The sequence below is a fragment of the Staurois parvus genome, unplaced genomic scaffold (genome assembly GCF_062004578.1).
Source record: "Staurois parvus isolate SC_StPar_1 unplaced genomic scaffold, SC_StPar_1.0 ptg000133l, whole genome shotgun sequence".
Classification (NCBI taxonomy): Eukaryota; Metazoa; Chordata; class Amphibia; order Anura; family Ranidae; genus Staurois; species Staurois parvus.
The window spans coordinates 5,636,223-5,653,476 of NW_028317929.1; the positions used below are offsets into that span (position 1 = coordinate 5,636,223).

Here is a 17,254-nt window from a genome sequence, read left to right on the forward strand (position 1 = left end):
TACAAACTTGAAGATCATTCACATTAACAGGAGTAGCCTAGATATAATTGAAATTCAGTGTGCCTATGAAAATATAGTTTTATGTTTTGACCATTTAAAGGATAAGCTCACCTTTTAACAAAAAATAATAAATGCACTTTTTTGCAGGTTAAAAAAAAATGTGCATTTATTATTTTTTGTTTTGGGAGCCTGTAAAGCATTGCACCAGTGACCTGCAGATCACTGGTGCCATGCAGATCTCCTGCAGACCTGTCAGTAGTTAATAGAAAACTACAAGCTGACGCCTGCTAATGCTGTCGAGACTTATAGTTTTCTCATTCACAGAGAACTGTTTTTTTTTTTATTTTATTAGGGTTTTCTAGGATCTCTGATTTCAGAAAATATATAAAGTTGGGGGCAGGGGCGGACTGACAACTCATGGGGCCCCCGGGCAATAGGGGATCATGGGACACCTGTGTCCTTGCCCAAACTCAAAAAAGCCTATGAAATAGGTACCAGGGGCATCTCATGGGGCCCCCTACTGACCCCGGGCCCTCAGGCAGTGCCCGAGTTTCCAAATGGTCAGTCCGCCCCTGATTGGGGGTTTTGTGTCATCTTCAGGCCTTAAATTATTTTTTAAATGTGTGCAAAAAATGCAAAAACAGCTCTGGCAACGAAAGGGATAAAGGATAAGCCCGACATTTCCCTTTCCTGAGGAGCAGCCAATCAGTGCTCATTGCACTGCACGGTATCTCCCCTCCCAGGGTCCCAGGGTGCAGTGCTGGAGAGAGGCAGGAGGAGATAAACAGCGCAATGTTAAAAAAATTAAACGTTTAAGTCGCTTTTTGTTTTTAAAAGCCTCAGACATTACTTAAAGCAGATTTAAATATGATTTTGGCAATGATGTGCTGAAACCTCTAGCAACCAATCAGTGAGCAGTAATGTGTGCTGTAACCTCTATCAACCAGTCAGTGAGCGGTAATGATATGCTGTACCCTCCGGCAATCAATTGCAATCGCTGCCCGGTCTGCTGGAGTAAACTGATTTTGAGTTTAGCTTCTATTTATTGTATGTTTCAGAGCAGGTGGAGAGTGAAATTTCATGGGGGGGTGGCAAGAATATGTTTGCCCAGAGTCCAATCAATATTAAAGACAGCCCTGCCTGACCATATTGTCTGGATCCACCTGAATGCCTGACCGACTGTTCCCTCCCCTGCACAGCCCAGCGCTCTAGTAAACAGGCAGAGCAGAGAGCTGGTGACTGACAGTCGCCACTCTGTGCTCAGAGCGGATCCGAGAACTCAGAAATCAGCAGTCTTTGATCACTCAGTTCTTGATTTAGAGCTGATGAGGGCCAGCTGTAGCATCAGACCGATGCTGCATCATGGAAGTGAATATGTGTGTTTGTTTTTTCAGCATCCCACACTTTGAACTACAAGAAATGTTATACTAGAATGTAGCGAATGTAGCGACTAGCTATATGGGATGTATATAAATAGTGACAGCTGAAAGCTGTTAGGGAAATAGTGATCATACAAGAGGTGCAGGACCTCATTCACTAAAAGGTGGAAGGCTTCTTTAGAGATGAAGGTCATTTATGTCTACCCTAACATGTGTCACCAGCAGGGCTTTTTTTCAGCTGGAACTTGGTGGAACTCAGTTCCACCACCTCTGGCTCAGGCCCTCTGCTCTCTGTTCACCACCATCACTTGTAAGCACAGAAGTTCAGCTTCTGTGTTTACAAGTGCCAGCTTTTCTTCTAACGGCTTCCACAGATCAGATCTTCTTAGCAGGTCCCACTAAGTGCAGGACAGGGACAAGGGAGATGCAGGTGCCAAGGGTGCTGTGCAGTCATGGGCAGGAGGGGGTCACATGATAGGCTGCACCCCGTGATCTCTCTTTTTTCCTCTGGTGTCTGGATACTGATGCCCTCAATGATTCATCTCCCTGCAAGTGAGAGGCGGAGCCACCTACAGAATATGAGGAGGTAATAGAGCCTACTGGATGGTTCAGCTTAATATGGCAACAAAAGTAAGATACGTGGAATATGGTAGAGCTTTAAAGGAGTGGGGGAGAATATGAGGGTGGTGGAAGGGTTGCATAAAGAGGGGTGAAAGTGAGATGTCAATGGGGGATGCAGAGGTAAGCAGCTGTGGAAGAGAGCTGAACTTTGCACTCTGTGTGTAGCAGCACACCCCTGAATTCTACACTCTGTATGTAGTGCACCTCTGAACTCTGCAGTCTGTGTATAACACAACCCTGAACTCTGTAATATGTGCATAGTGCACCCCTGAACTAAGCACACTATATGTATTGTACCCCTGAACTCTGCAGTCTGTACTTAGTGCACCCCGGAACTCTGCACTCTGTACGTGGTATATCCTGAACCCTGCACTTTGTATGTAGTGTACCCCTAAACTCTGCACTCTGTATGTACTGTACCCCTGAACTCTGCGTTCTGTACATAGTGTACACGTGAATGCTGCAGTCTGTAACGTACGCTTGAACTTTGCACTCTGTACATAGTGTACATGTGAACTCTGCACTCTGTAACGTACCCCTGAACTCTGTACTCTGTATGTACTGTACCCCTGAACTCTGTATGTACTGTACCCCTGAACTCTGCATTCTGTACATAGTGTACACGTGAACTCTAAACTCTGTAACGTATGCTTGAACTCTGCACTCTGTACATAGTGTACATGTGAACTCTGCACTCTGTAACGTACCCCTGAACTCTGTACTCTGTATGTACTGTACCCCTGAACTCTGTATGTACTGTACCCCTGAACTCTGCATTCTGTACATAGTGTACACGTGAACACTAAACTCTGTAACGTACGCTTGAACTCTGCACTCTGTACATAGTGTACACGTGAACTCTGCACTCTGTAATGTACCCCTGAACTCTGTATGTACTGTACCCTTGAACTCTGTACTCTGTATGTACTGTACCTCTGAACTCTGCACACTGTTAGTGAAAGTTTGTCCATACCTACTATTTGATGCAGCTTGACGGATGTGTGGAGGGGGGTTGTTTTTTTTTTGGGTGGGGGAGGCATGGTTAAGTTCCTGCACCTATTCTCTAGGAAAAAAAAGCCCTGATCACCAGGAAGAGTGAATGTGGCTCACACTGCAAATAGGTTGCATACCCAATTAGTTCAATTTCAAATCAGATTTCACATGTAATTTACAGTGATTGTAAAGCTTAACATTTGTTTAAAATAACAAACATGTCATATTTAGCTGCTCGGTATTCTACCATAGCAAACTGCTTGCTATGAGGCAGACGTGCTGGCTCAATTCCAAGCTGGGCTGTGTGTATCCATAGACACACATGGAGCTACTAGGCCTTGTGCCACCCCTTGTCCTGTGAGAAGAGAGAGAGGGGAGAGGATCTTCTGCTGATGGGTGCATTTGAACGTTTTTGTTTTTTTTACTATAAAGCAGTTCTTCAGTCCTCTGTGTGAAAATTAAAAGCCAGCAACTACAAAAACTGTAGCTGCTGACTTTTAAAAAAACAGCCACTCACCTGTCCAGGGATCTAGCGATGTGCTCACTCGAGTCAGTTTTTATATAGCTTATCAATCCCCCGTGTTGGCATCTTAGCTGTAGGCAGCTGACTGTGACTTCTTGTAGCTTCACAGCCGGCCACCCAGTGCACATGCGTGAGTTGTGCTATGCCTTGTGAATGGTCCTGAAGTCTCTTGGGACCTGTGATGTATCCCAAGAGGCCTCAGGAAGAGGTGAACTTCTGCTCCAATCTCCTAGGCAGTCAGAGCAGAAGTGGGAACGGGTTTTTTAAAATCTGCAGCTTTCATTAAAATAATACCCAGGGAACCTGCTATATTCAGGGGCTTCCTCTTGTTCTATTCCCATCTCCCAATGTTGCTTCTGTGATGACAGCCAGTTACCCTGGGTTCACCGTAGCCCACAGGCTGGTTGCGGGTGCAGTAATGGCACCTGTTCCTGCACCCGCAACCACCCGTAGCCAAATTGCACTGCGGTGGTAGGACACGTGGAGCTGCCATTCATTCCCCCATGCATCTCAACCCACAGCATGATCGCAGGTGTGTGAAGCACAGGGAAACTGCATGGGTAAAAAGACCATGCGATTTCCCTGCAGATGTGTTTTTGAGAAGGTGCATGCACCTTTTTTGTGCAGGACACGCAGCACAGCAGCCCATTTAAATGAGTGGGCTGCCATGTCTAAACAAATGCAGGCTGCACTGCCTGAACTAGTGTGAACAAGGCCTTACACAGGCTCCTAATGGACACTAAGCCCTGGTTCATACTGATGCAGTGCGGCACATTGCATGTGATTCGCACAAAAACCGCATCGCATTCCTGTGCAAATCACATACGATGTCTGAGCTGTGCAATTTGCATCGCATCCGTGCCAGAAAGGTGCAGGACCCTTGTTTTTCCCACACCTGATTCGTATTGCATGGGCGTTCACACCCATGTGATGTGAATGCTGGTAATTGCAGTGTGTTTTGCAATCTGTTTCAGGGTCTTAATTTAACTTTGACACCCGCACCAGATCGCATGGACATGATGGCAATGCATTGCGGGAAACGCACAGTATTCGCTGCATTTCCCACACTGCATCAGTGTGTGAACCAGGACTAAAAGTGGCCATTATAAGACCATTAGACTGCAACCTCCTGCAGCTGAATCTCTTGTGAGATGTGCAAGGCTGACATTCATTCTTAATGGAACCCCCCTTGCATCTCAGCCCACAGCGTGATTGGAGTGTGACCAGTATAATGAATTCTGTGAAGATATTGTCCACTGTTGTCACCATCAGGAAAGCTGCCCTGACCTGAGAGATGCCATGCAACCATCACTGGAGTGCAGAGTTATGCCACGTACAAGGCCAGTTGTGTTGGCTGCCATAGGGGGCACTCATTTAGGCATGGTGGGGGATAGCAGCGAGGCCAGAGCATATATAGTGAACATACCATCCTCCGAGCGTGTTCAGCCCTTTGTATGGATGTCCTGTGTCCTAACAACCAAAGGTGCCTGTGTCCTAGCAACTAATGACGCTGTGTGGCCAGGTCCACCAGCATCCTGGCAACCAGTAACAGAAGTAGGGGGTTGGTTGGGGTAGAAATAGCCATCTAAGGTGGTATCCGCCCCAGGCGCGGCCCTGCGTTAGTGTATGTAGACAGGAAGTGGCTGCAAAGGGGCTGAGGGTGATCAGCAGCACTGAGCTGCAATAAATCATTACAAAAGGTGAAATTATAATTTTATTTTTAAAAATGACAGTCGTTTATAGTATACAGTGCTTTATCAAGTTAGATGGCATCAGTTATGGTTGACATGTACATGAGATCAGGTGATTGCTAGTAATACAGGGGGATCTGAAGGCACTGTATTTGGCATCGGCCATTTTTGTCCTCAGCATTCCTTCCCCCTGATGGCCAGTTTTGTAGCCCCAGTACCCGATGATGTGATGATTCCCCCGATCTCCCCTGCTCTCATCTCTCTCCAAGAACACAACATAAGAGAAAAGCTTTCTTCCTTCAGTGTGTGCAGATCTGCAGTGTACGCAGCGCCCCCTGCTGTGAGAAGCAGCTCAGTGCAGACGCAGAAGTGAGCAGTGGGTGAGGCCAGTGCCTAGCAAGGACTAGTAAAGAGGGGAGGAGTCCGGATCAGCTCTCTCTCTCTCTTTTCAGAGTCCCAGCTGGCACTGCAAAAAGGGATTTACTATTGTCTAAGGCAGCTAAGCAAAAAAAAAAATAAGAAAACAAAATCCTTTTACCTGATCTGCTGTAAAACAGCTACAGGGAGCAGAGACAAAGGGAGCAGGCTGCAGAGGGGATCTGGTGCAGAGAAATCATGTCTTACCAGGGCAAGAAGAACATTCCTAGGATAACAGTGAGTCCATGCATCTCTTCCTATCATCTTATGTGTGTGTCTAGAGTGGTGATCAGTACATAGGATGTGATGATCAGTGGATTGCATGTGTTGTCATTTCATGTGTCATTATCATAGGAGATGTGATCACTCCATGATCACACCACATTGTCATCATCAGATCGTCGGATTTCATACAATGCTCAGACGATCAGCAAGGTCCCCCTGTGCAGGATTATCCTGAGAAGGTGAAATTGACCTGACTGTATGAGGATTATAGTTCAGTATAATCTGACACGAGCAGGTGCCTGCTTTTCTCTGGCATCAGCCAATGCCTTATTGTTAGCTAGACATCCATGTCTTGTGCATGTGAACATGATGCCTGCATGCACATCCAATGTGTTTTTTTTACATTGTCATTTACTACATCCACGTCTGTTTACATAGCCTTCATGTACACAGGTAGTAATGCCTAGTAGTATATAGTAGTAATGTGTTTTTATTGCAAAGATTCTTACATCAAAGGGAAAGGGTGACACAGCTGGTAGGGGGTGGTCCTATCTGCACCACCCAACAATACATGGGGAAGGCTTCCATACCATTGATCAAGCATTCCTACCATCCTCAATATTCAACATGATCACATTTTTTATGCATTTGCTGCATTAATTAGCACTGTCACACTGAGGGTTTTGGAATTTGTCTATTTTATATATTCATTTTCTGCATGTCAGTGTCATGTGAATTTTAGAGGAATGTAGAGCGTTCTTGAAAAAAATAAAAAAATCTTGCAAAGAAATATTTCTTCCCGTGATGTGTTGTATATTTGATTTAACCCCAGACTTTGATACATGTACACACGGTCTCCTGATTTTCAGGGCTTGGTGCACTGATTGGCAGTGGGTGCAGTGCAATGCTCTGCAGACAGTCTCCTGGGCTCCTTATGTTCAGTAGCAGGCCTGCCCTTCATTGTCAGATTCAAGATGTGCAGCTGTGCTTTGTCTGTGCTGAATTTAATTAGACCTTTGGTGGGTGAAGGGTGGGGGATGCACTGGGAGTGGAATAGGTAGCTATTCCATCTTTGCAAGTGAGACAAAAGGGACACGGGCAAGCAAACAAGGATCATTTACCCCATCCATCCCCCCTCCACTACATTTTGTTTCTTGTATTTCCAGTTTTGATTTATATAATAGTATTTTTGTTGAGCAGAATTGTATGTCATGCATATTTTTTGGAAATCCTACCTAGATTCCTTTGTTCACATACTAGATAGAATGCACAAACAAATAGGGGTGCTCCACATCCCTGCACATCATTCTTGGTGGGGGTGCCATGCAACTGTCATAGTCTAACAAGATTGGAACATTTTGTAAATTTGGTATTACATTTTTTTTATTTTCCTCTCCCTTCCTATGGATGGAATGCAAATGGCAGATACCAAAGCAGCAAATTACTGAAGGAGTGGTACTGAAGCAACCCTGTCAAAATGATCACCATGTCAAAAAATATTACACATGAAGCATGATTTTCCATGCTGTCTGTTCAGGTTTAGAAGGATGTGAGGTGGGGATGAAGTCATACTTGCTGCAGTAGCAATGAATGTAATACATGCTGTGAGTACTCAGCAGTACAAAATAGTAGCAGGCGGGTATTCATAACCTGAATGGAGAACAGCTTACTCCACTAAGAGCCTTGGAATGAGGAAGACACCATGAGAACTTAATAGCACCCTTTGACATCACCACACTAGAACTGGGGCCGCTACATCCTACACTGCGCTGTACATGTGGTACTAGATGCCCAACTCTTGGCCTCAGTGAGGTCTTTAGAGGTGGCAAAGCTAGACCTTCTTTAAACAAGAACAGTGGAGTAATGGGGGAAAAAATAGGATCACCTTCCATTGACAGGCCTCAGGTATAGGGGAGTGGAGATCTTATCACTCTTGTACATCCTCTTATCCATCCACATAGGAGCAAAATTAACCCATTTATGAAGTACCTTGACCCTTTTCTCCAACACCCCAAAACTCATGTCCACTGTCACCAGGTGAAACAAACACAAGTATGAAATATGGTTTTGTTCTATACCTCATTCTAACACGAGGGCCCTTTCTTTTGAACCTGTGCAGCGGAAATGCTGTAAACTTTTCCCCGGTCCACTACAACCTCCCAAAGGCATGAGTATAGCATATGGGTGTATGCAAAAAATGAACATGTTCTACTCTTTCCATACCCTATACTTGTGTTGCACTGATAATTTACAAAGACATTCCCCTGCAGGATTCCAATTCCCTAGTCTGCCTGGAGAAAACATTATGCAGCCATGACTGTATTGACCTCCTGTGTTACTAGGCTAAGAAGACGTTGAGTAGTCTGCTATAGCTATATCTTAGACACCTGGAAGTGTAAATATGCTGGCCTGTAGCACCAATGATTTATTATTTTGAAAGTAGACCAGCAGAGACTATACATGCAGTGCCTCTTGAAAAAGTATTCATACCCCTTGAAAGCTTCCACATTTTGTCATGTTACAACCAAAATTGTAAATGTATTTTCTTGTTCAAACAATTTTATTAACAATAAACCGGAATGACACAAACAAGGAGACATTGTTAATGTATACTAGGCATTAAAGTGACAGTAGGACATAATAAAATGGAGGGTCAAGGTATTAATGCCTATACATTTCTAACGGAAACAGGTGAATAAAAGTTAACAACAGATCACACTATGGTATCAGCCAATCATAGCAATGTCTCCCAAGTGCATTAAAGAAATAGGGGGAAATTTGGAGGGGGTCAGACAGGGGTGGAAGGGGGTGGAAGAGGAACAACCATGACTCCATGAACATTCAACAAGTTTACAACAGCCCCTACGCGCTACGTATGAAGGGCTATTGACAATATCCTTGGCGCACAGTACATTGTAAATGTATTTTATTGGGACTTTATGTGAAAGACCAACACAAAGTGGAACATAATTGTGAAAAAGAGGAAAATGATAAATGGTTTTCAAAATGTGTTTACAAATATCTGAAAAGTGTGGCGTGCATTTATATTTAGCCCCCTTTTTGCTGATACCCCTAACTAAAATCTGGTGGAATCAATTGCCTTCAGAAATTACCTAATTAGTAAATAGAGTCCACATGTGTGTAATTTAATCTCAGTATAAATATAGCTGTTCTGTGAAGCCCTTAGAGGTTTGTTAGAACATTAGTCAGTAAACAGCATCATGAAGGCCAAGGAACACACCAGACAGGTCAGGGATAAAGTTGTGGAGTAGTTTAAAGGAGGGTTATGTTATAAAAAAAAATCCCAAGCTTTGAACATTTCACAGAGCACTGTTTAATCCATCATCTGTAAATGGAAAGCGTATGGTACAGCTGCAAACCTACCAAAACATGGCCATCCACCTAAACTGACAGGCCGGACAAGGAGAGCATTAGGCTGCATACACACAAGCGTTTTGTAGCTCGAAGCTCCAAAAATGCTCAAACTTAAAAAAATCATATGTTCTCTATGGTGTCTGTTTGCACGATCAGATGTGAACATGCACCATAGAGGTCCAATTGATTTTTTCAGTTTGAGCTTTTTTGGAGCTTCAAGCTACACAACCCTCAAGTGTGAATGCAGCCTTAGTCAGAGAAGCAGCCAAGGTGCCCATGGTAACTCTGGAGGAGCTGCAGAGATCCACAGCTCAGGTGGGAGGATCTGTCCACAGGACAACTATTAGTCGTGCACGCCACAAATATGACCTTTATGGAAGAGTGTCAAGAAGAAAGTAATTGTTGAAAGAAAACCATAAGAAGTCTCATTTGCAGTTTACAAGAAGCCATGTGGGGGACACCGCAAACGTGGAAGAAGGTGCTCTGGTCAGATGAGACCAAAATTAAACTCTTTGGCCTAAAAGCAATGTGTGGCGGAAAACTAACACTGCACATCACCATAGACACACCATCCCCACCATGAAACATGGTGGTGGCAGCATCAGGTTGTGGGGTTGCTTTTCTTCAGCCGGGACAGGGAAGCTGGTCAGAGTTGATGGGAAGATGGATGGAGCCAAATACAGGGACATTTTAGAAGAAAACTTGTTGAGACTGGGGGGGAGGTTCACCTTCCAGCAGGACAACAACCCTAAACATACAGCCAGAGCTACAATGGAATGTTTAGATCAAAGCATAGTCATGTCTTAGAATAACCCAGTCAAAGTCCAGACCTAAATCCAATTGAGAATCTGTGGCAAGACTTGAAAATTGCTGTTCACATATGCTCTCCATCCAATCTGACAGAGCTTGAGCTATTTTGCAAAGAAGAATGGGCACAAATGTCACTCTCTAGATGTGCAAAGCTGGTAGAGACATCCCCAAAAACACTTGCAGCTGTAATTACAGTGAAAGGCGGTTCTACAAAGTATTGACTCCAGGGGGCTGAATACAAATGCACGCCACACTTTTCACATTTACAGCTGAAAACCATTTTCCTTCCACTTTACAATTATGTGCCACTTTGTGTTGGTCTATCACATCAAACCCCAATAAAATACATTTACATTTTTGGTTGTAACATGACAAAGTGTGGACAATTTCAAGGGGTATGAATACTTTTTCAAAGCACTGTAGCACTGGCCTATACCCGAGCACAGCAGAGCACAGCTAATCATGTCAATGGGAGGCTGCACGCTGTACCTGGGCTATTCAGGTAGGGGGGAAACACTGGCATTTACATTGAACAGGCTCAGCTGCCTGTGTGCAAGAGGCCTTGTACAGAACTAGTAATTACAAAAAAGATCCTTGCTTTAATACATGTTATTAAAGCTAAATTCCAGTGAGATATTAAAGATACGCATTAATGCAGTTCAGTACTCATTAAAACATCATAAAATGTATTTATTGAAATGCATTCAGTATAAGTACCTGGATGGGAGCTGGTATCAGCAGGTACTTGGTATACAGCAGAACTCAGACCGGGAGAGGGAGGAGCAGTGCAAGGAACCAGTTAGGTATGCTGTAGTGTTCATTTGCTAACAGGGAACATGTTACATATAGTTTCAACCAGGGCATTTTTTCTCAGAGAATAGGTGCAGGAACTCCCCACTTTGAGTCACCTCTTGTCTCAGCCCCTACCCACCTCCAAGTACTGTCCCTTGTTTCCACCCCCTCCCCACCTCCCAGTACAGCTCCTTTTAGAAAATACAGAGCCAAAGATCATTTAGTGGTGCTAAGTAATTTGTATGGAAAGTGTTAATGATATGAAGTAGATACAGTAGATCTCCCGCAGCCAGCAAAAATGGATCCACGACACAACAATAGACCCCCCCAGCAACAATGGATCCCCACAACAAATAACTACCACAGGAAACATAGACCCCCAACAGCAACAACAGATCTCCCAGCAGTCAGCATCAATAGACTCCCTCAACAGAAGATCCCTCCCAGCAACAGCTGACCCCTCAGCACCATAACATCTCCCCACCAGCAACAATAGACCCACTTGAAAATAATAGGCTTCCCCCAGTGAAAATAGATCCCCCAGCAGCCAGCATCAATAGACCGTCCATCATACCCCAGCACCCCTTGCCATTACATCCATTCAGTGCTGGAGGTGCCAGAACTGCCTTCCACAACGTTCCTGTTGAAAAAAAGCACAGTTGGTAAATGGTTAGCACTTCTGCCAGGCAGTACTAGGGTCGTTGGTTCGAATCCCAACCACGGCACCACCTGCCTGGAGTTTGCATGTTCTCCCTGCGCATGTGTGGGTTTCCTCCAGGTACTCTGGTTTCCTCCCAAACTCCAAAGACATGCTGGTAGGTTAATTGGCTCCTGTCTAAATTGTCCCTAGTATGTGTATGTATGAATGTAAGTTAGGGACCTTGGATTGTACACCCCTTGAGGGCTAGGGACTGAGGTGAATGTACAATATATATGTAAAGCGCTGCATAAATTGATGGCGCTGTATAAGTACTTTGTAATAAATAAAGCCCTGGTTTCAACTGTTGGGGAGATTTCCTAAAACTGGTGCACCTGTGCATGGTAACCAATCAGCGTCTAACTTCAGCTTGTTTAAGTAAGCTTTGACAACAAAACCTAGAAGCTGATTGGTTACTACGCACAGCTGCACCAGATTCTATGTGCACCAACATTGGCTTAAATCTCCCCCCATAGTAGGTTGAAGAAACACACCAACATCCATCCAGTTCAGCCTGAGTATATGTCACTATCATTTTCAATACATTGTGTTTGCTGAGAAATACATCTAAAAATTTTTTTGCATTTACCCACACTCCCCACTGACACCACCAACTGTGGAAGGAAGTTCCACATCCTTACTGCTCTAACAGTAAAGAATCTTACGCATTTGAACAATTTCTTGTCCAGCTTCATTGCGTGGCCACATGTCTTTAGAGACCTAGGAGTAAATTGTTTTCTCCAATACTGCAGTCCTCATTTAAAGATTTGTATATTGTGATCATAAGCGTCTGTTCTTCAGGGAGAATAAGTTTTTAATGTTTTTGTATTCGTTCCTCATAACTGAGGTCCTCCAGCCCTCTTATTAGCTAACATGCTGATAGAAGGAAAGAGCAGAGTAATAGAGAGATTAATTCATCGTTCTGCTGCTTCTCCTTTCACTGTCCACTCACAAGCTGGGGGAAGGACAAGCCATGTAAGAGTTACTTGCTCTTGCCCTCTAAGAAATGACTGTGCTGTGTGACACAACTGTGTAAATCTCAGGACTGGACAGAATAGAGGTAAAGCAGCTTCCATACATGTATTTATTGGTGTACCTGGAGGTCACTTTAATGCTACCAGTGAAGATCTCTTGGGCATAGACCAGTAAAACCAGTGACTGATGATGTGGTGTTCTATGACCAGTAAGTAATGTGTATGCTGTCCACAATGTTTTGCATTTTTTAAATCTTTAACAAATAAAGTAGTATCAGTACAAAGCATCTATGTGTTCAGGATATCCTCCACAGAATTCATGCTATTCATGCTATGTCCATCCATCCATGTCATCAATCTGTCAAGCTAACATTCTCTTGCAGATGCATGGACAGTAAAAGCTTACACGAAAACAACCACAAATTATTCTTTAACCAGTTCAGAATGGAACTACATGCAAATGTGTTCATTTCAGATATGATAAAGCAAAGTAGCATCAATTTCACTCATATGAATAGTAACCTATGATAATGATCCACTAAATTAAGTCTTACTTAAAGGGGAGTCTCACAAAAGTCAAAATACCTGTTTCAGAAGCCTATGATTGAAGCTGTCATTTCCCAGCTCACAAGTTTCATACTGGTTCCAGAAATCTGAGCCAAAGAACTAGTATGTAGCACAGGAGAATTAAAAAGCTCATTCAAACATTTCTAAAATAGAGGCCTTGAGTGACAAATACCTTTTAAATAAAGATAATGAATAGTGTTTTTTTTTTTTATTTCCTATTAGGTAATATACTATATGAATATTATGTTTTTTTTCTATCCAGTCAGCAGGTGGCACTATAGTCTACTTTTTGCATGTTTCCAGTTGCTTTAACTTTTGTTGTAAAGTTAGTGTATAAATAATAACAAAAAATAAACTGACCAAAATCCTTTTTTGAAACCATTTATTGGTCGATCAGAGGTGTATTTTAGTCTTTTTTTTTTTTCTTAGATTTGTGATCCTGTAACGGTTGAGTTTATTAGGGTAGTATGGTTCAGAGAAAATTACTGAAAGGCAATCTATTGATGGCCGCTATAGGTTACTGCCCTTTGCACATTCCTTTTTTCCTTACTGTGTTAAACTGGTTGTAAAGGTTGAAGGTAAGATAAAAAACCTTCTGTGTGCTGCTCCCCCCCCACAGCCCCCCTTCTCATACTCACCTGAGCCCCATCTCGACTGTGTGATGTACATGGTAGCCTCAGCTGTCCCAGGTCTCTCTTTCCTCAGTGACTGAGCTGCAGCTCTATATATCTTATGGGTGCATAGAGTGGGTCTCAGGAGCGAGCATGCACCAGTGCCCCCATAGCAAGCGGCTTGCTATTGGGGGCACTAGTCAAGGGGGAGGAGCCAGGAGAGTCAGTGGGGGACTTGAGAAGAGGAGGGTTGAGGTGGCTCTGTGTTTGTTATTAAAAAAAAACAACAACAAACCTTTAGATCACTTTAAGGGCCAGTTTTTGCACTATAATAATTTTCTTTTTTTTTTACTTGCTGAAATGACAATCTCTTTAATTCCAAACATACGCTTTCTTATACACAGACAGTTATTTATGTATCTGGTGCAGAGGCTTAGAACAATACTACTCTTGGTCTTGAGTGTCTTTACTCATATGATTGCTCGGTTCTTCAATTAATGTGAGTTCCTAAATACCCCATCTGGTCAGGGCATCCTTCTGATAATGTGCATAGTACCTATTGACATTGGCCATGTACCATGTTTTTGTAGCACTGAATTCTTTTGTTCTTATTTCAAGAACATAATAAATGGAACAGAGGTCATCAGATATGTGGAGCAGCACATTTATACTGCCAGTGCTGTTATGATAGCAAATGTATCTTCTGTGGAAGAAAATGGCTTATATATATTTATATTTGTAAGTTTAAATGGTTTACACTGTTCCCAATTGTAATTATTACATAGCTACATAGTTAGTCTGGCTGAAAAAAGACAAAAGTCCATCCACTTCATAGCAATTTACATAGTAATACAACAGGTTTATGTAGTATATTTGTTTGCCTGTTGGGTTCACGGGAATGCATACATTCCTTCATCGCAGAGATCTGAATGAAGCTGTGAAACATTATTTCAAGCAAACCATTGTTTCAACTTTCAAGAGTGGATAGCCCCTTTCACATGGGTGTCATCCATTCAGTCATGTTTTTGCTAAGAAAAAATGTATTCAGTTTACAACATTTTATCCATCTTCCATTTAGTTCTGTTCCGTTTACATCCATTCTATTAACCATTTACATCTTTTTTTTTTTATTGGTTTACATCCGTTTTTTTGTCCGCTTCCATTTCTTAAACAGAACAAAAATGCAGACTTGTTCTGTTTAAAAAAAAACAGACCTTAACGGAAGCAGACAAAAAAACGGATATAAATGGACGATGTCCGTTTACATCCATTTTCCCATAGGAATGCAATGCTGTCCATTTTTCATCTGTCAACAGATGAATGAAAAACAGACAAACGGAGCGCCCATGTGAGAGGGGCCTAAGGGTGGCTTTACACTCATCCTGCATGCAAGACTTTTGGTGCACTATCTGAAAGCAGTAGAAGTCCATGGCAAAGTGCAGTTAACCCTCACCAAAACCACGGGTACACCGCTCTGCATTCGCACTGCGGCCTAAGCACATTAGGACAGTGTGAAGATGCCCTAAAGCAGGGCTTGAAATTTCCACTCGCCTGCTCGCATTTGGCTAGTGAAAATAACATGGGGGCAAGTGTGTCCTAGGCGCCGCATCGGAGGGTGGGGGGAAGGTGCTACCAGCATTACCAACCTGCCCCGAGCACTGTGTTGAGGGGGGAGCGCACTGCGGGTGCCGCTCCTCAGTGACCGGAGTGATCGCAGTTTCACTCCTGTCACAGGGAGCAGCTGCTGACACTTGCTGGAGGGAGGACTAGGCTTTCTCCCCCCTCTTGCCTACAGGGGGCAATAGACAGCTGGCACTAAGGAGTGCCTTAGAGTGTCCTTCCTCTCTCCCCTTGTCATGTGACTTATCACATGACCGAAGGAGGGAAAGAAGGAGAAGCTGCATTCACAAGAAGATCTGTGAGTGCAAGGGGGAAGGGCAAGGTTACACTTATGGGGACACCTGATGTAAAGGGGGGCTCTGATGGGAACACCTTATATAAAGGGGGGCTCTGATGGGGACACCTTATATAAAGGGGGGCTCTGATGTGGCATCTTATATAAAGGGGGGCTCTGATGTGGCATCTTATATAAAGGGGGACTCTGATGTGGCACCTTATATAAAGGGGGACTCTGATGGGGGCACCTTATATAAAGGGGGACTCTGATGAGGACACCTGATGTAAAAGGGGACTCTGATGAGGACACCTGATGTAAAAGGGGACTCTGATGGGAACACCTGATGTAAAGGGGGACTCTGATGGGAACACCTTATGTAAAGGGGGACTCTGATGGGAACACCTGATGTAAAGGGGGACCCTGATGGGGACACATTACATAAAGGGGGACTCTGATGGGGATACCTGATGTAAAGGGAGACTCTGATGGGGACACCTGATGTAAAGGGGGACTCCGATGGGGACACTTATTTTCATTTTATGTTTACATTGTTTTATGTTAACCACTTGCCCTCACGACTCTATTAAGCTATTGCTGTTATGTTTAAATTGACATAATAAAGCTATGTTATAATTCTTGTTTTTAATATTTTGGACTCTTTATTCTAAAGAAAACTTTAATTTCATAAGCTTTAAGGGGGCGTGGTTGGGGGACGGGCCTGGGGTGGGGTTGGAGGTGGACTTGGGCAAGGTTTGGTGGGGCAGCTGGTGGAGAGTAAGGTTTTTGCCTGGCTAGTAGGTCTAGACTTGAAATTTTAAGCCCTGCCCTAAAGGAAATTTAAAGTGCACCATTGATGGGATTTTTCTATTAGTGTGAATGACTTCTAAACTGTAATCTAATATTTGGCTAATTAACAAAATGTATTTAACAGCAAGTGGCCCTGCCAACAGATATTTGAAAAGTCCATGGTCCTCTGCTGTCACAGAAATTGTCTGAAAGAGGTTAGGTAAAAGTAGCAGTCCTACATGCAAAAAAATGATAGGAAAAAGGGGAAAATGGTATTATATGAAATCGATAAACATTTCCTGTGGGCCAATGTAGCGTTTAGATATGTCACTGGCATGAAGTAATGGGCCACATTGTGCACATGTAATGGTAGTTACAAAATGTATTTAGTTGAAGATGCTTGCCTGGAAGTACACCTGCCATATGAGAGACACATGGGCTAACCTTGATGACCTCATCTTTGGCTTCAATATTCATGAGTCACAATTTATAGACAAGGAATTTTGACTTTTTTTCTTAGAGGTTTTTTTGCCACATTTTTTTCTGAGTTAGTGAATCTGATTTACTGAAGCTTGACAAAGCCGGGCATCTAGCTTTTTCTGAAGGTGTCCAGCAATGGTAGCCTGCATATTTCTTTAATCACAGGTGTATTTTAATCAAACTAGTTGATTACCAGTTAGGGATTGTGTCACAGTTTACTCTATGCCCTCATCAGTATGTAGTTAGTATTTAATTTACTCTTGTGTATAAGGCATTACAAATAATGTCATATAAAAGACCAGTAATGTAAAGGTTTACCAATAAACCCACCAGTGTTTAATCCAAAATAATTAAGAATAACCATAAAAGTCAAATGTCCTGTGAAAATACAAGTAAAAAAACACTTATAAATATAA

The 17,254-nt window shown here is 43.1% G+C and overlaps 1 protein-coding gene across 2 annotated transcripts in view; it reads left to right on the top strand.

Annotated features, from left to right (window-relative positions):
* Positions 1-17,254, top strand: part of DPYSL3 (dihydropyrimidinase like 3) — a 244,859-nt gene that overhangs the window by 130,143 nt on the left and 97,462 nt on the right. The window contains exon 1 of one of the 2 annotated variants that reach the window (XM_089673004.1): positions 5,629-5,861. The exons of the other annotated variant lie outside the window; for it this stretch is intronic. Within the exon in view, the coding sequence (XP_089529130.1) occupies positions 5,823-5,861 (39 nt within the window). The 5' untranslated portion in view covers positions 5,629-5,822. Of the gene's footprint in view, positions 1-5,628; positions 5,862-17,254 lie in introns of those variants that run through there. 2 annotated transcript variants of the gene reach the window in all.